This window comes from Tasmannia lanceolata, unplaced genomic scaffold (genome assembly GCF_043159265.1).
Source record: "Tasmannia lanceolata isolate RefF3 unplaced genomic scaffold, GAP_Taslan_0.1 ptg000008l, whole genome shotgun sequence".
Lineage (NCBI taxonomy): Eukaryota > Viridiplantae > Streptophyta > Magnoliopsida > Canellales > Winteraceae > Tasmannia > Tasmannia lanceolata.
In genome coordinates this window covers 17,153,493-17,178,558 of record NW_027518685.1, presented here as the reverse complement: position 1 = coordinate 17,178,558, position 25,066 = coordinate 17,153,493, and the positions used below count along the sequence as shown (strand labels likewise).

The window sequence follows — 25,066 nt, the reverse complement described above, 5'->3', positions numbered from 1 at the left end:
TGAACTAGCTACGTCAGAATAAATTGAAAAGAAAAATGATAACAGATAGACTCAGCTGAACTATCAAAGACAACTCAGCCGAGTCATGTTCTATGACAAAAAAAACAAGTTGACTAAATTGAAAAAAGAAAAATGATAACAGATAGACTCACCTGAACTATCAGAGACAACTCAGCCGAGTCATGTTCAATGACACAAAACAAGTTGACTTAACCTCGGATGAGTTCTAGTTCAAAACAAGTTGACTTAGTCTTGGAGATAGTCACAACTATTTGCCTCGGGAATTTCTCGGAAAGTGTATCTCTTGGGAGATTTTTTATTTTTTTGAATGGTAGCAATTTCATTCCAAGAAAAGGAAGACTGAGATGGTCCACCATAAAGTAGAAAACGAAGAAAAATACAAAGAACTAGAAGGAAAAAAGAAAATAAAGAAGGGATGGTCAACGAGGAAGGAAGTCAAACAACTCCAAACTCAACTTTCCCACACCATCTTTAGCTAACCTATCAGCAACTTCATTAGCATTCTTCTGACTTGCTTGAAGACTACAGACGATCCACGCACGCAATCAAAAATCTCATCAAAGAAATGAGCAATTTCTTTGCCTCGGAGATTGAAATTTCTTTTTGTTACTTTCAAGTTTATATTGGGGAGGGGGGGGGGGGGGGGGGGGAATTGGAAAAAAACAGAATGTTTAAAAATAAATGAAAATGTAGTATTTAAGAAAAATATAAAATAAAAAATACAAAAAAATTATCGTGATATTATCATGATTTTCCCCAGTAGTTGATAAAAATAAAGTTATTCAAAAAAATGATTAAAGATTATTTCGAGCTTTTATAGTTTTATTAAAATGTCGAGATAAAATCGCAATATTTTGAAAAAGTCAGAGATATTTGTGACTACGGTCTTGGATGAGTTCTGAAATCCTGCGAAAAATACATGGGGTATTTAATAGGGAATTTGGACTTACCATGTTGGTCAGTCATTCAAGTTCATTCTGCTTTAACTAGCTGAGTCAGAATAAATTGAAAACAGATAGACTCATGTGAGCTATCAGTGACAATCCAGGCGAGTCATGTTCAATGAAACAAAAACAAGTTGACATAGCCTTGGATTAGTTCCAAGTTCAAAACAAGTGAGACTTAGTCTTGGACGAGTTCTAAGTTCCTAAGACACAAACCCATGGGGTATTTCCAACTTCCACGTCATGTGTTGCTAGCATAGCTATGTTTGCGTTAGCACTTCATACTGACAATTACTCTCCATGACATTTGATCTTACTATCCACATTTATACTGATTTGCACTCTTTTGGGGGAAAAAGTTCCTTAAGAAATGATGGAAAAACCACTGACCAATGGTTTGAGAGTTCAAAGTCTGATGTAGAAACAGTTTTTTCTTCTTTTTCTCCTTTTCTTTTGAAAATCAGTGTTTAGATGAGTCCTAGCATATGGATTTGGTTCTTTTTTTGGGCAGGATTTTCACAAATGGTCGATATGCTGCAGTACATCACTTCATATCATAATACATGCATGGATCTATTAAAACAAAAAGAGTTATCACATATAATGCTATTAATTTATGTGCTAAAAATATTTCAAACTTTCTGAATCTACTCTTCCATGTTATTCTTTATATTACATAGAACATGAAACACTAAAGCAAGATGCTGGGAGTTGTTCCTCCAAGAAGCATGTTATTGAACCGAACACCAAGAAAGTAGCAACTAATTGGGGGATAATTTGCATCTTTTCCCAATGAAATGCACCCTTGGAAAGATTATACTAGAGTTGTGGCAGAAGGAAAACAAATTATGCAAGGAAACTGTTGAGGTTAGACTTACAAGGCAAGGAGCACAAATGAATTGGCAGACGACCTTGATAATGAGGGAGTGAATAGAGAAATATTGGTAGTGAGTCACGGTCTCCCTCTCACCTAGATAAAATCTGGTTTTTCTATTTTTTCAACGACACTGGTTTTCTGTTTTTGATTGGGTGGATCCCTGGTTTGCAATTCGGCTTTCCTTTCTCTATGCTATGTAATGTGTATCTTTTTCTATGTAATAAGAACTGTAAAATTCCATTTCAAAAAAAAAAAAAGAACTGTAAAATTATTGCAGCAAGCACGCACACCCAGCAAGGGCAACAAATTCAGATTAACCTTAAGTTCGAAAAGTCGGTAGTGGAAGTAGCAGTAGCCGTAGTCATATCAACAATATAATAAACTCTAGGTCAATGACTAACCAGACGGGATTCATAACCAAAAGCTCTACAATAAAGTGTAAAGCAATTGGCCCATTCTCCACAACGTCCCCTTCTTGTCTCCAGAAGCTACACACAGAAGGAAAAGATCCAGCTAATGAACTAAACAGTCAACTACTGAAAAAAAAGATCTGAAATTTATCCACTACCAAATAAAGACGCATTGATACCTTTAGTGGATCATTGTACCGTGGAAAGCGAATAATTCTTGCGCAGGTAATACACCTAGAGATTGTTATAAAATCTGATTCAGAAAAATGGGGTACACAAACAATGGGGAGGTGAAGTAATGTGGACAGAAAAAACGTGATTCAAGTAAACTACTAGGAATCTGCCAAAAATAGAAATATGCTAGAAAATTGAACAATAATATAAGCAATCCAATATATCTCCACAACAATGCAAAAGTGAGATAAAACAATAACAAGTTTGATACAAATTATCAAAATATGGTAAAATCCAAAACCCAATAGAGAAAAGATGTAACTATTAATTAACCTCATCAATACGTCTTATATTGAGGTCCAAAACACCTTAAAACCCTAATTTAATCCTAAACATAGGTATTCCATGGTATTAAATTATTGGAGGGAGCGGACCTTAACAAGGTGGTGGTGGTTGAGGGCGATTCTTATAATGTTATCCGATGGTTGTGTGTCTCTAAGACTATCCTTGGCGCTTCGCTCATGATTTTTGAGGGAATACTGGACATAGTTGGTTCCTCTTCTATTAGCTTTCGTCATGTTAGAAGATCGACAAACGGGCGGGTTAGCTAGGGGGGCGGGGGGTTCTATCTGGAAGCTCTAGAGCAATGTGATTTCCTCTCTCGATATTTTTTGTATTTGGTCGGATTTGAATCCTCCGTTTTCTTTTCGATCTTTTGTATATGACCATCTCGGTCCCCTTTATATAATGAATTCTTCACCATTCAAACAAAAAAAAAAGATCAGCTTCAACCCCCATTTCTGTGTTAGTACAGGTCAAAATTCATGTCAGGGGTACTTTGATCATTTTGACCAATCTCATATAAATATCAAGGTATATGGTATTTTACCTTTTAGTGAATGCATTGAATTGAGATGAGACTATGATTTCTCTCTTCTTCTTATTCTTTTTAGAATGGCAACAGCTTCATTAATAAAAGCGGGGACCGAGATGGTCAATACACCAAAAGGAAAAAAGGAAGAGAAGAGAACGGAACATTAACTTAAGAAAGTACAAACCAAAGGATAAAGGAAAACAGAGATCAGGAAGGCAATGAATCAAACACTTCTAACGATGCCTTGCCCACCCCCTCCCTGGCCAACCTGTATGCAACAACATTTGTTGAGCGACCTACATGATGGAAGACAATAGAAGAGGATTCCGTCCAATCAAAAATCTCGTCAAAGAACCAATCAAATCTCCAAGGATGGGGAGACCCTAGTCCCTCCCTCTTTTCTGCTTTGTCACAGCTTTCGAGCTTTGGGAGGGTTGGAGAGTGATTTGTAACAGCAGGGAAAATCGCCCTTTGGTGCTTCAACAGTGGCTTCCTCCGCTCTAGTTCAACTTAGAGCGGCTCGTCAAGGCCTTTTGCTTGTGGAAAAAGATAGTTTGAACCTTACAATAGTGAAAGGCGATTGGCTTAATGTCATAAGGTGGCTCAAAGGCTCTTTAGTTCCTCCTAGGAGATTTGCTCAGTTCTTTGATGAGATAAAGGATAAAACAGCAGGCTCTTCCATCATTTTTAAGCATGTGAGAAGATCTGCTAATGGGGTTGCAGACAAACTTGCTAGGGATGGGTACACAAGCAGGCTTTGGAGCTTTTTTGTTTTTTGCCTCCTTGATTGGCGATGCCGGACTACATGTATTTCTTTATGTTTTTCTTATCTGTGTTCTCTTTGTAATCTTTGGGCGGACCTTCTCAGTCTTCCCTTTTTTAATGAAATCCGTTACCATTCAAAAAAAAAAGGATGGGATGGACCCCGCTAATCCAGCACATTTAAAGCATCCCCTCCACCACTAGATCGTCAAGCCTGTCTTTGACCAATAACTTTAATCCTTGGTGGACAGCACGCACCTCCGACTCACTAGCATCGGCTATGCCATAGGGCCAACGAAGGTCCATATAACTTCTCCAGCCTCGTTCCTTAGAACGCCCCCAATACCTGCTGGACCTGGACTCCCCAAGCTAGACCATCAAAATTAAGCTTTAAGAAGCCTGGAACAAGAGGAATCCAATCCTGCACGATCTTCTATTTCCTCTCCACACTGAGATAGATTTCTTTCCACGCTTTCCTTAGATAGAAAGCCAATACAAATATGAAGCAAGGGATAGCTGTAACCCAGGAAATCGTCAAGGCTACCAACTTGATGAAAAGATAATTTGATCCAAGGTTGCCAGGGCAGGAAGCGAAAGCGGGAAACGAAGGCTCTCCAAGATGGTTGGAAGCGGGGAGCGTGAAGGGTCAGGGAAGTGCGGGGAAGCGTGTTTCCCATTTTTGTGATTCCCATAAAATTAAAACGATGGAAAGCAACGGGGAAGCGAGTTCCCATTTTGGGGAAGCGCGTTTCCCACGACTTAGAAACACGTTTCCCATTTTTTGGGGAAGCAAGACACTTCCCGCTTCAGAACGTGGGAAACGTGATTCCCCTTCGAGGTATGTGTTTCCTGCTTCCTTAGTTTGACCTCTTTGCGTGATTTTGAAGACTCTAGCATTCCTTTCTTTTCATAACACCCATAAAGTAGCTAAAATGGATACGTTCCAAAGGATTTACCTTTCTTTCTCCAAGGAACAAGAGGCCAACCCAAATAGAGATCCATGAGGTAGCAGGAAATACCCAAGAAATACCAAACCAGCGTAATAATTCTCCATACTTCCATTGCTAAACGACAATGGATAAATAGATGGTCCACTGACTCCCCTGCCTCAATGCAAAGGGGACAGTGATCTATAATCAACATTTCCTTCTTTCGTAGGAAATCAATAGTCTGAATTCTTTTTCAAAGAACCACCCAGCCGAAGAGACATACGCTGGTAGGGGCTTGGACCGTCCAAATCCTGGCTATATCGGTAGAAGCGGGGCCGGTCACAAGGTGAAAGTAGAAAGATTTCACAAAGAATTCTCCCGATGAATTCCAAATTCAAAACCCTTTATCCTCGCCAGTCCTTTTGACATAAAGCTCTTCTACCAATTGGAAAAGCCCGGCAGTAGACTCAATCTCTCTCAAAAAAAAATCCTTCTAAACAATGGTCTCCATTCTATAAAATCTCCACTCTTGTCCATATCAAGGTTTTAAATCTCGGTTTCGGTTTCGGTACGAAATTTCCGATGAAATCTTGTAAAAATTTCACTTTCGGTGAAATTTCGGAAATTTCCGAAACGTTTCACCGAAATTTCGAGTGAAATTTTGTACTTCACAGAAACGTTTCACCGAAATTTTACGGAAACGAAACGTTTCGCTCGTTTCGGCCGAAATTTCCGAAACATTTCAGCGAAGTTTGGTACTTTTCCGACTCACTGTGAATTTGGTTTCGTTTTCCACCGAAACCGAAATATTTCGTTTCGGCCGAAATTTAAAACCATGGTCCATATAATCTTTAAGAAAAGCCTCCTTGTTCTCTGCTTCCAAGAATACATCTGGAAAGATATCTTTGAGAAGATGCAGTGAACACCACTTACATCCAGAAAGATATTTTCGTGTGTATTTGTGCTTATTCTGGTATTTTCTGAAGTTTCATCTTTAATGTGCATCATTTGCATACATTTCCATACGTTTCCATAAGTTTATAGGTTTTCCACCAAAATTTCCATCCGAAACTAATATGTTTCCATTTCTATCATGACTTAAAACGCGCATATTGAAATTGAAACTTGAAACCTTGGTCAAGATATGAGTAAGGATATGTGGTTACCCACATGCAAATTCGGCTAGTGACCCCGAGACACACGAAGAACTATTACAGAATATTGTGTATTGAATATTGATGAATGATTGCTTGATCTCTTGGAGCAGCAAAAAGCAGAAGATGTATCCTGATCAAGTGTGAAAGCTGAGTATGGAGCGATGGCCACCACTAGTGCAGAGCTCACATGGCTGAGACATGTTATGCAGAACTCCATCTCAGGTCAGATACTGATGTGCTGTTTTATGACAACCAGAGAGACATCAAACCATCACAAAACCTGGTCTTCCATGCTAGAACCAAACATATTGATATTGACTACCACTGCATTTGTAGAGAGTGGAAGTGAAGTATTCAATTGGTATGTTACATTTTTTTTGTTTTTGATGACATAGGGTCTCCCCACCCCATTTTAGGGCGGGACTAATCCCTATGAATGCACGGAATAACCTGTAAACCACGTACATCAGGTAACTCCGAGGGGACTTGAACTCGCATCTATGGGGAGCAAACCCACGACGCTAGCTAACGTGCCATGAATAAATTACGGATTTTTCATTGAGGGGCTTACAGCTGATCATCATCACTTTGTAAACAAGCTTAACATGTCTAGAGGACCCATGTTGGCAGGGAGTGTTAGAATTAGTCAAAATTCATGTCAGAGGTATTTTGCTCATTTCGACCAACCTATATATATATATATATATATATGTGTGTGTGTGTGTGTGTGTGTGTGTGTGTGTGTATGAGCATATTCTATATTTGACATTATAATATAATGCAAGGAACTGAGTTGAGACTCAGTGGTTTCTCTCTTCTTCTATCTCTATGACTTATTACAATTGAAGGGGATCCTAAAAGATCAACGAAAATAAAACCTAATTGCTATTTTAAAGCAGCCCAAAATAAATATGAAGTATATTACATGTTGCTCCTCAAGAAAACAAAAAAAATCAAATTTTAAAAGTAGAATCTCGACTGGCTAAATTCAATGAACTTCTTCCATTACTCTAAATTACTTATCACAGCCCAAATATATCACTTCCTCAATTTAAAAACTTTCCAAATTAGAAAGATTCAGCCCGTGAAGTTTCATGATGAACGGATAAAAAAATCATTGAAGAATCAAGAAACCAAATGTGTATTTACAAAAAACATGAATGAAGTGAAATAAGCACTATCTCATGTTCCAAATCAACATGTATCAAACGTTCATGAGCTTGCCAATGGATACTAATATATGCCAGATACTAATATATGCCAAAAATTAAATGAAGGAAAAAATTATTTGAAGTACAAGTATAAAAACCATTCCAATGATAACGCTGGTACATAAGATGTAGATCAAGGGATTACAGAAAATCAGAAGGAATTAACGTTCTAATACTATTCAATTAAGGAACGATTGACACCCAGAAACTACAAACGTAGGAAAAAGATAAAGACACAATACTATACTAAGGCTCATGCGAAAATAGTGTATGTGTCAAATATGTTTGTGAAAAGTACTTAGTCTTACAGTCATAGGGTTACAAGTGCAGAGTAACACATCATGTGATAAAGCCGTCTGTAGACTAACATTGAAGGATTACTTGTGTCTAGAAAAGGCACACAATTATGTGATGAATCAAATGTGGCAAGCTGTCAACTACATAACTCCAGTAGTAACCAAAACACAAACCAGTGATGACTAAAACAGGCCAAAGCCTACAATGCACTAACCAGTGCTCAATGTAGTGTTAGCTATTAAGCAAGAATAAAAGAAACCTACACGTATCACTTAGTGAACAAAAAAGAATAATACAAAATTACATCTAGCCTACGGAGTACGGCCAACATAGATGGTCGCAAAGCAAAAAGAAAAAAAGAAATGGAAGCATGCCTTCCCAGCCAAAATTCCTACAATTTCTTCGTGCATGGAAGGAAAAAACAGAAGTAGCGTCAAGATATAATCAAAATGTCTTAAATGGAACCATATACCAATTTACTACTAAGAGACCAGAAAATGGAAATGGGTATATATCATATCGGCATACCTATAAAGTTCAACTCGAGCACCTCCAAATTGAATCTCATGAGGAAGTGCAACACCCATGCCAGAGTGGCTGGTTCCACTACCACAACCATCACAGGGAGGTGAATTAACCCACCTGTGATATTAAAAATAGCAGACAAAGGCTCACAGTAATTATTGTTTCATTAAGAGCTAAAAATACTGATAAGATATTTAATTAAATGAAAAAATTTATGAAGTAAAATCTAAGTACAAACACTACAAACAATGATAAGACGAAACAGTACAAATAAAAATTTATTTGACGTAACCCACTTGATCACCAATTTGATGCTGACTTGGGATTGCCATATAGCACTAACAAATTAGTAAAATTAAAAGATGGTGTAGAGATCAGCCATATGGAAATAATTAAAAGAGGCTGTAGAGATCATCCATATGGATATAATTCTATTATCAAGATGAACTCCAAACAAACTGCACAAGTTGGAGCCAACAATAAAATCAAAAGAACATTTTCTAGTCATAGATAGTTAAGAGTTCCTTTGTGACTCAAGCTAGCATCGCCCAAGCATAACTAGGAACTTAATGATCTTGAATTTTCCTTCATTCTTTGCTACCTAACAGTACAAAATTACTTCGACTCATTATTTTTTCCAAGTATTTGAAATATCTCCCATCATTATTGGAGAAACACTCCAATTCGAACAATTTGATTTTCCAAAGAATGCTTTCGAGATTAGATCAAACTCCTCTAATCCTGAATAATCAAAAATCATGAAAGGAATAAAAATTTCTTCTTTGAATACCTTTTCTTCAAAAAACCATTCTCGATTTAGGAATAATTTCCAAAAACAGAGAAAATTTATCAATAACAACGTTATATATAAAAGATATCCACTTCCAAACCCATTCCTTTCAAAAAGCACTTTCCTAATCTAAATTGAAGTCTTACAATAAAAAGTAGAAGTTTTTGTCCCTAAACCACTCCCAGAGTTTCTAAATATGGACTTTGGAAACTCATACAAACAAGTCCAAAAATTCAAACAAAATTCATGATATCCCCTTTAAAATTAAAAATGGCATCTTGTTGCAAGTTCAAACCCAACTGGGGTCTTTGGACTTGCTGATATCACTAGACCTCCACGGTAAGGGTCAATCTCAACCCTTATTTCGACTCCTTCAATTGCCCTCCTTGTGATGATGATGGAGACACTTGAGGGTGATGGAGGGTCGGGAGAGAAGAATAAGAGAAAAGGAGAATAATAGACGAGGAGAAGAAGAGAAGGGGAAGAATAGAGTAAAACCACAAGTAGGGAGAAATCTCAGAAGCTGTCAGTCAATCAATCAAAGAGTATCAAAAGTGACTATAAAGTCTACAACTGGCCTATATACATATATACAGGGAACCAACAAATGTCCCTAAAATCAATTAAAAGACCAAAATAACCCTAACAAAATAAAAAATGCCTAAAATATTCCAACGAACAATAAAAAATCCCTACGAAGCCCTATGAGTGCGGCCCGCCTAGAATAAACCCGTAAGGGACGTCTACAATCCCCATCAGAGGGCTTTTGGGAGTTGAATATGGAGATGAAGTTGGAACTGCATCAGAAAGTGTGCTAGATAAAGGCATAAAGTGATAGAGACTTAAAATCACATGATTCTACTTGAACGATGAAGTTAAGCAAATGATATGACCTAACATAAAACATTGGCATTTGAGTTTCAGTTTACGGATAAGGTGAGTCAAAATTGAACATGCAAAAGATCATCTGAATAGAGGCACCTTACATGTTTGAAAACATAAATAATGAACTGAGGATAAACATTATTAGATGGTCAAAATAGGGAAAATGGTACTCAGTTAATAACGTGCATGACTACCAAGTTAGAAATCATTCCTATACGTCCATAAAAATAAAAGATGATAGGAATAGTGGGCTATGAAGCACGGGTACGGGTACGGGGTGCGGGTACGACACGACACGGGTACGTGGGTACGTGATTTGCCAAAAAAACTGGGTGCGGGTACGTTCGGGTACGCCGAATATAATAATATATTTTAATATTTTATTATATATTTATAAAAATTAAAAATAATAATTGTAGAGCAATTAAATAATATTACTCTTCATTCCATAAGTGATTAAGTTCCATATTTCATAACATGAGGCATCAATACATCATTCATTAGAAAAAAAGTCTATCACCAGTGTGTTGACCAGTGCCTGGCAAGATGAATAATTTTTAGAGACCAAATTATGAGATTTTTTTTACCGGACTTTTAGGATTTAATAATGTTTGGACACGATAGATTTTATGAATTTTTAAAATTTGAAAAATACCCCACCGTTTGGAAGTTAAGAAAGTTAAAATTTTGACCCGACCCTTTTTTTTTTTGAATTTTGTACTAGAACTGGAGAGTTGACTTTTTTTCCTTTTAGATTTGGGTGTTAAAACTATTTTTAATAAATCCAAAAGGGGGGTATTCCGTTATTTACATGTAAATCTTAAGTAAATGGACAATAAAATAGTAAAGACATTTACTTAAATGGTTTACATGAGAAGCAGGACGTGTCGAGTACGCGTGGTGCGCACTCGACACGCACCCAACCACCAAAACTAGTTTTTTTTTTTTTTTTTTTAAATGGGGTACGCACCCCATACATGTCGGGTGCGGGAGCCCCGGGAGAGTACCCGTGCTTCCTAGATAGTGGGCATCACATCTGGACCTTCTTCGCCATTAGACCGACAAAACAAGTGAAGTCGGTGTTTTTTTGTTCTCTTTTGTTTTTGAGTGAGACATGAGACGCGCACGCGAATATATATATATATATATAGAGAGAGAGAGAGAGAGAGAAATGGTTTGTGAGCAGCTGCTCAAATAAGCTTATCTGAGCAGAGCTGACAAACCATAGGGGGGCCCATATTTTGGGGGTGATCCTAAGCATTTATTTGGAAGGCCCCATGATGGATGGGGTGTGTACCAAAAATCAGCTCCATTGGATCATCTTAGGGTGTCCATTTGTTGAGGGAAAAAGGGATAGATACCGTTTGTCCACAAATCTGCTCATTTTTTCCCTCCACAAATGGAAGGGTTAGGATGATCTAATGGAACTGATTTTTGGTACACACCCCATACATGATGAGGCCTTCCAAATGAATGCTTAGGGTCACCCCCAAAATTTGGGCCCCCTATGGTTTGTGAGCTCTGCTCATATAAGCTTATCTGAGCAATTACTCACAAATTATTTCCTCATATATATATATATATATATATATATATATATATATATCTGTGTGTGTGTGTGTGTGTGAGAGAGAGAGAGAGAGAAGGGTTGCTGCTAACGTTAGCAGCTAAGATAGCTGTTAACGAGTACATAAAACAAGGTTGGGCCCACATGTTTTGGGTGATCCTAAGCATTCATCTCAAAGGCCCCATCATGGATAGGGTGTGTACCAAAAATCAGCTCCATTGGATCATCTTAGGGTGTCCATTTGTGGGTGGGGAAATGGACAGATACTGTTTTTCCACAAATCTAATCGTTTTTTTCACCCTACAAATGGAAGGGTTAGGATGATCCAATGGAGCTGATTTTTAGCACACACCCCATCCATGATGGGGCCTCTGAGATGAATGCTTAGGATCACCCAAAACATGTGGGCCTGACCTTGTTTTACGCACTCATTAGCAGCAACCTCTCTCTCTCTCTCTCTCTCTCTCTCTCTCTCTCTATATATATATATATATATATATATATATATATATGAGGAAAGTGATCTTGAGCTCGAGCTTGGATAAGCTTATCTGAGCTCGAGCTCAAAAACACATGTGGCCCCACATTTTTTGGGGCATCCAAAGCATTCATTTGGAAGGCCCTTCCATGGATACATTTTCGACGTGGGCCTTCCACTTAAAGTTCAACTAGATTACATTTTGGGGAGGAGGTGACCATCTTGTGAGGGCTTTCGACATGGGCCTTCCACTTAAAGCAATAATCCTTAAATATGGAAAACGACTTCTAAAACGGGATCCCGTATTGAAAATAAAGAAGGGGTGAAAATGGCCCAACGATTTGGCGATTTTCACGTGATTTTTATTTTGTGGGGATATGCGCTCTCTTTCTTTTGACTTATGCGCACGTGTCACAACAGAGGATCCCCTGCTTTTTTTTCAGCACGGGATCCCTTTTTCCTAGCAACCCTCCTTAAATATTTAATGATTAATAACTGGTTAAACCACGTAAACGCATTCCTTGCTTTCCCATCTAATGAATAATGCTGTCTAATTTCATCTCCGTAAATCACATTTCTCACTTGTCTACTTCAGTTTTACCAATAACCAACATCAATGATAGAGCGCTTCCAGTTGAGTGAATTATCACTACGTGAAATTCTTAACAAATTTTTTTCATATTAATAAGGTAGCAAATAGGTTGGACTGTCTGACAGGCCTTCCAAGGTCTGGACTCTTATGGGTTCGATTTATCCATTTAGTGAACTGGACAGGCCTGACCTGTATCGGTAGTCTTTTGGCCTGAACTGGCCCAACCCATTGTGGTTACTGGACCCAAATACTTCTGCCCCGAGACAGGTTCAAGCCGGGCAATCATACCCACAGGGCTGGATTTCCAGGCATGTTAATAATAGGATCAAGCGTGGACAGACCCAATCCTGTTCCATTGGGAAACTTGAAAAAAAAGGGCTTGAAAATTGTTTACCATAACCTCCTAAATTTGTTACCAAGTTTGTAGTAGAAAACATCCAAGTAAAGAATGACACCTGAATGATTCTTTGAACCAGAAAAGCAATTGCAGCAAGAAGGCATGATCTTCCTCAACCTTAGAAGGTTTGAACTTTCCCTCCTGTTAAAAGAAATCAAAATGAGGTTTCAGCAAATTGGTTGCTTAAGCATATATGCAATAGAAATTCTGGAAGGGTGCCCATTTGCATCTTACCTACACACTAGTTTGATTCATCAAATATGAATTAAGCCACGAGTAGCCCCCATAATAACAAAATGGCATTAAATGCAAGCACAACATTACAGATATGAACGCCCAAGAAGAGTACAGACGATTCAAAATGTATAAACTTTGGAAATAATTCTCCTATAATCATAACTCAGCTTTGAGTAAACCTCATGGGCACAATATTATGGTTTAAAATACAGATTTAGAAGCAAAATAAAACAGCCTATTAGATAAGAAACATTAAAATCCATTTTAGTTCCCCAACATTTCTTCAAGTGGAAGGATGAAGCTTTTCCCAAGATTGAAGGAGAACATTGCTGGTGCTTTAAACAACAGAGTTGCCTTTTATATGAGATAGAGTTAAATAGATCACATGACATGACATTGCATTAACGTCCATCAATGGAGCACCAAGGCCTAGGGTTCTCATGCGAAAACAGATAACGTGTTACAAAAAAGGTAGTCCGAATCATCATTTTAAAAAGAGGCAGGCAGAATCACTAGATGTAGTCAGTGAGTCCACACAGCACAACAAAAATCAATGAAGACACCCAAGGAGACAAGGGTAAAATGTGGTGGACCAAAGATATATATATACTAGTAAAAAACCCCGTGCGATGCACGGGCCGACAAAGAACTGTACGGACCACATCATAGGTTGATCCAAACCATCCATGTGATGGAACACAACATAAATAGGTTGTGCCCCAAAAATCATTTCCATTGGCTGATCCTAGCCCTCTAATCTATAGAGGTTTCCATAATATGTTGTTCCTCTTAAATCGGATGGTTAAGATCACCCTATAGATTTTTTATTAAAAAAGCATAAAGGAGGGAGGTATGATTGAAATTATGTGGCTTTAATGGGTGCCTTTGTTAAAAAAAGTCAAAAAAAGTGATGTGTAATTCTATTAGAATTTTGGGAGAAATTCAAATAATTCTCTTATTTCTCTTCTACTATATATATATATATATATATATATATATATATATATAATATATATATATGAGAAAAGGGTTGCTGCGCTCGATCACAAAAACAGGGGGTGGAGCCATTGGGGGGAGATCCTAACCATTCATTTGGAAGGCCCCATCATGGATGGGGGGCCTACCAAAAATCAACTCCATTGGATCACCAATGAGTGTCCATTTGTGGGGCCAAAAATGGACAGATACTGTTTCTTCACAAATCTGTCCATTTTTTGCCCCACAAATGGACACCCTAAGGTAATCCAATAGAGCTGATTTTTTGTAGACACCCTACCCATGAAAGGGCCCATCAAATGAATGCTTTGAATCCCACCCAAAATGTGGCCCCACCCTGTTTCTGTGCTCGAGCGCAGCAACTCTATCCTATATATATATATATATATATATATATATATATATATATATATATATATATATATATATATATATATATATATATATATATATATATATATATATATATATATATGAGAAAACGGTTCCTACACATATGTGTAGATAAGTTATCTACACACTAGCTTAAAATACAGTGGGGGCCACATTATTTGGGTGATCCAAACCATTCATTTTTAAGGCCCTCACATAGATAGAGTGTCCACAAAAAATCAGATCCATAGGATCATCCTAACCATTCGAACTGTGGAGGCAAAAAATGGACTAATTTGTGAAGGTTTATACACGTCCATTTTACCTCCACAAATCGTAGGGTTGGGATGATCCTATGGATCTGATTTTTTGTGGACACCCTATCTATGTGAGGGCCTTTAAAATGGATGGCTTGGATCACCCAAACAATGTGGGCCCCCACTGTATTTTAAGCTAGTGTGTAGAGAACTCTCTACACATATGTGTAGGAACCGTTTTCTCTCTCTCTCTCTCTCTATATATATATATATATAGAGAGAGAGAGAGAGAGGAAAATGATTGTGAGCTTGAGGGCCCAAACAGATGGGTCCCACATTTTTGTGGTGATCTAAACCATTCATTTGCAAGGCCCCATCATAGATAGGGTGTGTACCAAAAATCAGCTCCATTGGATCATCCTAACCCCTCCAAAAGCAGAGGGCAAAAATGGGCAGATTTGTGGCAAACGGTGTCTGTCCATTTTGCCCTCCACTTTTGGATGGGTTAGGATGATCCTATGGAGCTGATTTTTTGTACACACCTTATCTATGTAAGGGCCTTTCAAATGAATGCTTTGGATCATCCTAACAATGTGGGCCCATATGTGTTTGGGCCCTCAAGCTCATATAAGCTATATGAGCTTCAAGCTCACAATCATTTTCATATATATATATATATATATATATGAGAAAACATTTCCTACACACTTGTGTAGGTAAGTTACCTACACACTAGCTTAAAATACAGTGGGCGCCCACATTGTTTGGGTGATCCAAACCATTCATTTGAATGGTCCTCACATAGATAGGATGTCCACAAAAAATCAGATCCATAGGATCATCCCAACCATTCAAACTATGGAGGCAAAAAATGGACTAATTTGTGAAGGTATACACGTCCATTTTACCTCCACAAATTGTGGGGTTGGGATGATCCTATGAATCTGATTTTTTGTGGACACCCTATCTCTGTGAGGACCATTCAAATGAATGGTTTGGATCACCCAAACAATGTGGGCCCCCACTGTATTTTAAGCTAGTGTGTAGGTAACTTACCTACACAAGTGTGTAGGAAATGTTTTCTATATATATATATATATATATATATATATATATATACTAGTAAAGAAACCCCGTCCGATGCACGGGCCGACAAAGAACTGTACGGACCACATCATAGATTGATCCAAACCGTCCATGCGATGGAACACAACAGAAATAGGTTGTGCCCGTAAAATATTTCCATAGGCTGATCTTAGCCCTCCAATCTATAGAGGTTTCCATAATATGTGGTTCCTCTTAAGGTGCCCGGAATTCGTCAATATTTTGAAAGGTGTCCTGAATCCGTAGTATTATGTAATATGTTCATAAAAATCCGTAGTATTATGTAACATATGTACCCAACCTGCAATTTTGCAAAGAAAAAACGTCACTATGTTGACTTTGTCCACTTTTTTTATTAGAAAAGCATAAAGGAGTGGGGTAGGATTGAAATTATGTGGCTTTAATGGGTGCCTTTGTTAAAAAGAATAAAGGAGGGGGTAGGATTGAAAATATGAGGGTTGAGTAGGTGCCTTCGTTAAAAAAAAGTGATGTGTAATTCTATTAGAATTTTGGGAGAAATTCAAATAATTCTATCTTTTTTTCTTCTGCTATATATATACACTAGTAAAAAATCCCGTGCAATGCACGGGCCGACAAAGCATTCATTTGAAAGGCCCTTACATAGATGGGGTATGTACAAAAAATCAGCTCCTTAGGATCATCCTAACCCATCCATTTGTGGAGGTCAAAATGGACAGACACCGTTTGCCACAAATCTGCCCATTTTTTCCCTCCATTGTTAGAGGGGTTAGGAATGTCCAACGGACCTGATTTTTGTAGACACCCTATCTATGATGGGGCCTTGCAAATGAATAGTTTTGATCAGCACAAAAAATGTGGGACCCATGTTTTTGGGCCCTCTGCGGTCGACCGCACAATCTTATTCCTCTATATATATATATATATATATATATATATATATATATATATATATATATAGGGATTTGCTAGGGACTTTCGCAGAAAAGACATTTCGTGGCTGGCTGTTGCATGTGAAAGCAGCCACGCACCTCAGATAAAATTAAATGAATAAGACAAAATCTGCTGAAAAGTGAGCCTGCGTGGCTATTCTCACATGCAACACTCATCCGCGAAATTCCTTTTGCGAAAGTCCCTAGCGGGGAAAGTGTTTCTGATCGAAAGTCCGTGTTTTGTAGGGCAAAACACGGACTTGGACCAACGCGCTTTCGTCTATCACCCGAATTTGTTGATTCACGGCGTCGAGTACTTGCACTTGAGATCTCGTGACTCGACGTGTAGACGGTGATACTGCCACCTAACGAGACGTGATGTTCTCATATTCACTTGTGCTGGTGGGGGAGAGGACGGCGCCTGATACTGCCACCTAACGAGACGTGATCTTCTCATATTCACTTGTGCTGGTGGGGGAGAGGACGGCGCCTGTGTTCTGGCTCTGGGGTGTTCCCTTAACAAGAACGCGGCCAAAGTAAAAGAGAACCGACTCGGGGAGCCCATGATGACACAGGAGTTTTGAAACTATGCATTCTAGTGCAAAATAAGAGTGGCAGCATAGTGATCTGAACCCAATGCCAGTGATTCAAAGCAACATTAAACAAACAACAACGCAAATTCCCACATTGCAAAAACCCCAAACATACCTTGGCCAAAGAAACCAATGCCTTTTCTTCAAGTTCATCCACGGGAACCGTCTTGCGGGCCGCCTCCTGGTGAACTGGGTCTTCATACTACATCAACAAGTACACATCCCAAAAACATCACATTCATTCCTCTCATTTAATTTTTTGTTTACCTTATTTTCCTCACAAAATAAAAAAGAAAGATAAAATAAGAATTACAAGAAAAAGAGTTACAATTTACCAGGAGAACTTGTTTGACATAGGGTTGAATCCTCTGCGCGAACTCTTGTCTATTTTCTCCGGCACGGAATTGGTGGAAGAAAAGCGCCTCCTCTTCAGCCTAACAATGAAGAAAAACAAAGAATAAAATTCAACAACAGCTCCAATATCATAAACCCTAATTTTCTTTTTCTGGTTTGGATAACTCTACCTGCAAAATCCGAGCCAATTCTTCATCAGATATGGCCAATTCAGCATTGGAAGGATCGACAGAATCTTGATCCTCGATCGATACCAATCGGAGTTTCTCTGCGACTCGTTCGAGATCTGAATCTTCTAGAACAGGCTGATTATCCTCCCCCAATATCTTTTGTAACAGTAAAGAGATCATCAATGAGTATGAAAAATATATACATAAATAGAGAGAGAGAGAGAGAGAGACCTTTTGTTCGTCAGGGAGGATAGATGTGAGAGAGAAGAGCTGGAGTTTGAGAACCTGAAGAAAGTGGATTGAGAAGAAGATTAGAAGAATAAAAAACAAAGAATAAGAACAAAAGGAGAGAGAATTTTGCAGAGAGAGACATCGAGGCCGTCTTCAGTATCGTAATCGAGATGAAATTGAGAGTCGCTGTGGTGAACCAGGAATTTGCGAGCCACCATTTTTGGAGGTTTTGGAGCTTTTTTGTTTGCAGAGGGGAAAGGTATTCGCACTCGCTTCTTTAGTCTTCTAATGTTTTACCTCTGTTCCTTCTTCCGTTGTGATAAATCGCCACATATATTATTCATATTTTAATGGGGGTTGGACTTTAGTTCTAGGGTTAAAAAATTCTTTGGAACCATGCATGGTTGGGTCCCTAAATTGAAGATTCCCCTTTGGGCAACATAAAAAAAGGAGAGCACTGCTAGGAAAACGGGATTCCGTTTTGGGGAAAAAGGGGTTTCAAACATTTGAGCCACGTTCACTAACGGACAAATGGAGAGAGCTCAATCCCCATAAAGCAATAAGTATACATTTAAAAGGAACAAATCAACGGCCACATCAGTCCTATTTTTATTTTCCAAACGGAATCCCGTTTTCAATTTTGAGGGATCTAGCAAAGAAATTCCTGAGCATCTAGGCCACATCGTAGAGGCGAGAGTAGAAGCGTCAAGGCACTCAGACGGTCCGATGGATCCTTCAATGGCTCCAAAGGGATCCGAATGTTAACGTATAGGATGTGGGCACAACTGTTGAATCCGATTGTGTCACCTGGATCCATCTCATAAGATCTGAAATTATTTCAGATCTTTACCCAGAGGTGACCACAAAATTTGATGGAGCATCGGTCCTATGTCCGAAGGGAGAGCACCTATGTACAAAAATACCCTTTATAATATGAGAGGTACTTTGCTAGGGACCATTGCAGAAGGCATTTCGCGGAACGGCTGTTGGATGAGAGCGCAGCCACCTCAGATCAATTAAATGAATAAGGACAAAATCTGTTGAAAAGTGAGCCTACATGGCTGCTCTGTCATGCGATAGCCGTTCCGCGAAATGCCTTTCTGGTCCCAGCAAATGCCTATATAATATTAAAAACTCCACTCAAAACTACAATAAATAATTCATTTTTACCGCTTTTTTCGATTACGAATCTACTCTCTCGCAAGTTTCTTCCCTCTTTCCTTCACTAACCCAAAGCCCTACCTCTATAAAATGTAAGGGCATGTAACACTCCGAAGAATCTTCGATGGGCAGACTGATTCAAAATGGATTGTGACCTAGACTGTTTCAAAATGGATTGTGATCTAGACTTAGCAAGTTTCAAAAAGCACTTTGAAAAAGAGTCGGGCTGATAAGGGATCTGAATGGATCGTGACCAAGACATAGGTGGATCCAAATTGGATCCATTGTCACCCTAGACGAAAGTGGTGTCATTAGATTAATCTATGCTAGTCTGGTGGGTGAAAAGGACTTGCGTCCTTGAACCGATAACCGTCTTCCGGCTAACCTAGCCTCCTCCGTCCCTGGGACCAACAAGGGGTACTACAAGAATATTCACCTTCCTCGACTGAAGAGAAGCTTGTAGCAATTAGGCACGGGTTGAACTGCTAATTCCTTTCCAAAGTAAAGAATCCTTTGGTGAAGGCTACTCATTAATTGTGATTAGATAGGGTAGAGAGGGAATGGGTTATCCATGGCGACTACCAGAGATATTTGAAGAGGTTTTAGAAGATTTGAGTATTGCATTTGGTTCCTCCATGTGCTCATATCAAAGAATTCAGAAGCTTACATGCTTGCAGATAAGTAGTGCACATTGAGAGTAATACCATAGGAGATTTTATGCCAGATTAGACTAGTGAAGCTGAAACCTTGGCCTTACTAACCGCCTTTTGGATTCTCAATGAACACCTTTTAGGTTTGCCTTATATTGAGACTCAACAAAACAATATGGTTGCTTGGGCATCAAACACGTCCCCAGCTTCATGGTAGATTCACTTGTAGGGAGGGCGTGGAGAGGACTGAGCTTGTTGTGGTGCTGCCATTTGTAGAGCCCATTCTTGACGCTTTGTTGATTTTTCTGTTGCTCTCTTTTTTCTGTGTTGACGATTTTTCTGCTAGGGGCCACTGCACAAAATACAAATTATTGATCCCTTGCATCAAGATCATATTGGGAATGGACCTAATCTAGTTAAAGTTGACTAAATAACCATCCGAACCAGTTGAAAGTTGGTGATGGAGCTAGAAACCAAAGTCACATAGCAGTGAAAAGTTGAACGGTGGACCAAAGAACGAAGGGTCGATCAATGTACTCCCATTGTCAAACATGGAAGAGATGATTGTGGTAAGATGAATATTGATGTTACTTTTAATTGGGTGACTAGTAATGAAGAGCCCTTTTTCAGAAAGACATGTTAGGGGATAAAAAAATGTGTTCTGTGAAAGGTAGGCTGATAGGCCACCGAATCAAAAGAAAGATCTGCACTTGCTGGCCTTCCTTGCTTAATGGGATGGGTGCTAGCCTATGGGTTGAGGAGGATTCTTCAGATGTAATATCCAGGGAACTCCATCAAAGTTTGGGTCCTCAGCTCACATTACAGCATTTTGGATGCTTACTAAAGGAGCTGATCTTTCCTTGTTTCATGTCTTGTGAGAAGCTAATTAGGCTTTGGATCTGTTAGGGAGAGAGGATGTAATAGGAATTATATCATGCTTGGATCAGTTTTTGTCTCCTGTTATTTTGTTTCTTTCTGAAGATTTTTCTTCTTCTCAGATATAGCTAAAAGAAACTCTTGCATATCCTCTGGAATACTATATATCTTAGATGGTATTGAGAAGGAGAAATTTCTTGTCACTGGTGGAATCCCTATTTTTTTTTTTCAATCATATATTCCTTTTTTTTACTTATGATGAAATCATTTTGTTTGCAGAGATTACCATAGCAATAGAACTGTGCTGTTTGATAGAATTGAGGAAGGCGGATTTTGGGCCACTTCTTCCTACACCACTCATGGAAATATCTGACCATGACAATAGTAAGATGGACTGCAAGATAGAGTCAACATGCTTAAAAGAGTAAGTTCATCTTCCTCCTCCTTCCTCCTTCATGTTGGAAGAGTACGTTCATCTTCTTCCTCCTTCCTCTCATGTTGGGTTGGAGGTTGCTGAATTTCACGAACTGAAGTAAGTTCATCTACTCCCATCTTCCCCCCTCTCATGTTGGATTGGCTTCCAATCCTTCTTCAGTAAGATAACGAAGGATGTTCGATTGGAAATGCTAAAATAGGTGGAAGCGATCCACATTTGTTTTGTTGTTCAGGTAAATCAATCAAAGGGTGCAGAATACCAATCAGTGGGTCCTATGGGATTTCCCCATTCTCCCCCTGATCAAGATATCCTCTGTTTCACCCAAGAAAGATTGATTGAACCATCAATAATTCAATTCGAAGCTTGAAGTGCTATGCATTTAGATCAATGTAATTGTTGCTGGCTAGAACTGAACGCCATAAGGCAGAACAGTTAAAGGCATCAAGAGAAAGAGCTAGCGCAACGTCCTGGCTGTTCCACCTCTATGAAACTAGACCCACAAACCTTCCTCACATTTCTGTCAGCCATTAACTTCCTCACCTGTTCCACATTCTCCCATTTCCCACTTGAAGCATACAAATCAGATATAAGAGTATACACTCCACCATCTTCCTCTGGCTTCGCCACATTCAGAACCCGTTCGATCACTCTCTCAGCAATCTCGAATTGTCTATGCAACTTACAAGCTGCCAATAGAGAACCCCAAACCACAATATTGGGTTCAATTCTCATTGTCTTAATTAGCTCATAAGCTTCTTCCAACAGCCCTGCTTTTCCCAATAGATCAACCATGCACCCATAGTGATGGATCCTAGGCTCTAACCCAAACTCTTCAACCATTCTGTAAAAATTCTTGCGGCCCTCATCAACCAGGCCCGCATTACTACAAGCATTGAGGACTCCTGTGAAGGTGAACTCATTGGGTCTAACGTTCGCTTTGATCATCTTCTCAAACACAGAGAGCACCTCTGCCCCGCGGCCATGCGAGGCCAATCCACATATCATGGAGCTCCAAGTCATGACATTCCTCTCGGTCATTCGCTCGAAAATTCGGTAAGCACTTTCCATGAATCCACATTTGGCATACATGTCAACCAGAGCTGTCCCAACTGCCACATTAAGTTCCCACTGGTTCTTCTTCGCATAGGCATGAATTGATTTGCCGAGTAGACTAACAGAACCCATGTGTGCACATCCTGAAATTAGTGTCACCAAGGTCACTTTATCAGGTTTCAACCCTTCATTATTCGTCATTTCTCTAAACAATGCTAGTCCTTGGTTCCACTGGCCAATCCCCATGAAGCCAGAAATCATGGCAGACCAAGATACTAGGTCTCTTCTAGGCATTCCATCAAAGAGTAAGCGTGCATTTTTAACATCCCCAGATTTTGAATAACCAGTAATCATGACATTCCAAGTAACTATGTTTCTCTGAGGCATTTCATCAAACATGAGGCAGGCATCATTGAAAGAAGAGATAACATAACCATTTAGGATAGCGGTTGCGACGTAGAGGTGAGAATGGAGACCAATTTTGAAGAGATGGGTGTGGAGGTGGCGAATGAGAGAAGGGTTAGGGAGGCGAGAGCATGCTTTGAGTGTATACAAAGCGGTATAACTATCGACTGGGATGCGTAGGGATAGCCTTTGGGCGTAGAGACGTAAGGCTTCTTGTGGAGAAGAGGCGTTTTTTATGGCATCAAAAGAAGCCCGTGCAAAGGAGGAGTTGTGCAGTTTTAAAAACGAGCAAAATTTATGGCCTCTGGATAATAGAAAAGGAGTAGCATGTTTTTTTATTGCTCCCATCTATCCCACGGATTAGAATCACAAACCATGCATTATTTTTTGGCCTGTCTCAACCTTTATTCCATTCCAAGTCTACATACAAAAGAGTACATTTTTACTATCAATGGTGAAGGGCAAAATTGTGGTTCTAATCTGAAATCACTATTTTTGGGCATGATTTGGGGGATGGATGTGTGATTGAGACCATTGATCTTGTACAATATCAGGAGGTGACCCAGATGGTCTTGGATGGGACCTAGCCCAAAAAAATATGTAAAACACACAGTGGTGACCCACATGGTCTTGCCGAAAGTCATTTTGGGGCTCACTTTTGCAGTAGAGAATAGCCACCTCAAATGAATTAAATGAATAAGACTAAATCTTCTAAAAGGTATGCCTCTGTGGCTGATCTCTACTGCAAAAGTGGGCCGCAAAGTGGTTTTCCGTAAAATTGTCTAGCAAATCTTCTTTTTAAAAAAAAAATTAACTCTTGCCGAATCATGCAATCTTGTGTTCATCGTGTGGCTTGTAGTCTGTTTACTATTTTAATTGTGTATGCAAGCTTGTGTTCACTTTTCAAGATGATATGATCCTAGATTTGAATTGCATGCGTTGTTTAGAAGAGTAGGCAAGCTTGTGTCCTTAGGTGATGAGTCAACTTATAACGTCAACAGAATGGGTTGAGGCCTCTCTATAGAGTCAACAAAATGAGAGCTTACTTGGGGCAAGCTACACATGTGCATTGGTCGTATATATTGATCGGGTCAAGTAGAGCCATGACCACTGACCAGGATTATTCAATTACATGTGTGGCTAGGCCAATAATTATTTGCAATAATGACAAATAGGTGGAGAGGTCAACAAAAAATTCTCAGGGTGGCTAGAAAACAAGTCAAGGTAGAGATTATTGGGATTGGTTTCTTGCTTCTATGCTAGTGGAGAGTCTTCTCGAGTATTATTTTTCCAATAGAACACACACACAGAGAGAGAGAGAGAGAGAGAGAGAGAGAGGCTGTCTTTGTGCGATCTCTTTAAGTTTCAGAGTGAGCGCGGAGGAGTTGTCACTTGATTGTTTCCTAGTTAGACCTGGAGACATGGAGAGAATAAGATTAATTTATGATTAGGCCGGAAACCTAAATCAATCCGTGGTAGTGCTATACCTTATACAAAGAGACCAGCATTCTTGGCCCATGCTATGCATGGGTGTAAAATAATGAGCCCAACCCCATAAAAAACTTGAGGGGTACAATGGTGGGCCCCACCTCTATGCATGAATGCATGGATTTGGGTGGAGATGGTGGCCCACTCACGGGTGTATAGTGGTTGGTCCCACAATATGCTTGGGTTTGTGTAGAGATGGTGGTCCCACCCACGGTATCCATGGGTGTAAATTATGGGCCTCACCTTATCGAAAACATGTGTTGTAAATTGATGGGCCTCACCTTATCAAAAACATGTGTTGTAAATTGATGGGCCTCACCTTATCAAAAACATGTGTTTTAAAATGATGTGTCCCACCCATGCTATGCATGAGTCGTAGAAAATATCCACAATAGAAAAATCTTGTAAAAATTTACATTGAAAGAAGATGAATGACAGATGAAAGAGACAAGTTTAGTATATACTATAGATAGAGAGAGACAGAGAAAGAAAAAGAGAGTTCTTCACGCGGAGAAGAGAGACGTGTGAGTTTTCAATTAGATATGAGGATAGTTTACATTTTATCTTCCAGTTTACGAGTGTTGAGCGTGTAAGGATTGAGTTATGGGATTGACAATTATCATTATGTAATCGTTTGTGCTTGTTGCTCATAATGTAAGACGTTTTCTCTCCGGTGGATGTAAGCAATCTTCCCGAACCATGTAAACTCGATTTCATTGTGCGACTTGTGCTAGGTTTACCATTTTCATGGTGTATATGTCGTGAAGATCATGCATAGGCCCGACAGAAAATTACAATACCAACATTGTTAAATAATCCACTTTGACATTTCTTCTTCTTCTTCTTCTCTCTGCCCTATGCGTACAATATATCTAGTTTTAT

At 39.1% G+C, this 25,066-nt stretch overlaps 1 protein-coding gene and 1 pseudogene across 2 annotated transcripts in view; both read right to left on the bottom strand.

Annotated features, from left to right (window-relative positions):
• The window catches only part of PNG1 (peptide-N-glycanase 1), a 28,266-nt gene extending 9,849 nt beyond the window's left edge, over positions 1-18,417 (bottom strand). Inside the window, exons 1-9 of the mRNA XM_077388270.1 lie at positions 18,256-18,417; positions 18,116-18,169; positions 17,885-18,040; positions 17,696-17,794; positions 17,476-17,562; positions 12,949-13,031; positions 8,185-8,298; positions 2,432-2,486; positions 2,244-2,330 (exon numbers count right to left, since the gene is read on the bottom strand). Of these exons, the coding sequence (XP_077244385.1) occupies positions 2,244-2,330; positions 2,432-2,486; positions 8,185-8,298; positions 12,949-13,031; positions 17,476-17,562; positions 17,696-17,794; positions 17,885-18,040; positions 18,116-18,169; positions 18,256-18,333 (813 nt within the window). The 5' untranslated portion in view covers positions 18,334-18,417. The remainder of the gene's footprint in view (positions 1-2,243; positions 2,331-2,431; positions 2,487-8,184; positions 8,299-12,948; positions 13,032-17,475; positions 17,563-17,695; positions 17,795-17,884; positions 18,041-18,115; positions 18,170-18,255) is intronic.
• A 1,447-nt stretch (positions 18,418-19,864) lies between these two features.
• Positions 19,865-23,235, bottom strand: LOC143883324 (pentatricopeptide repeat-containing protein At1g33350 pseudogene; annotated as a pseudogene). Its single transcript, XR_013252362.1, has 2 exons — positions 21,089-23,235; positions 19,865-20,278 (listed from the first exon to the last, which is right to left on the bottom strand). The product of XR_013252362.1 is annotated as a pentatricopeptide repeat-containing protein At1g33350 pseudogene (transcript).
• Positions 23,236-25,066: the final 1,831 nt, after the last annotated feature.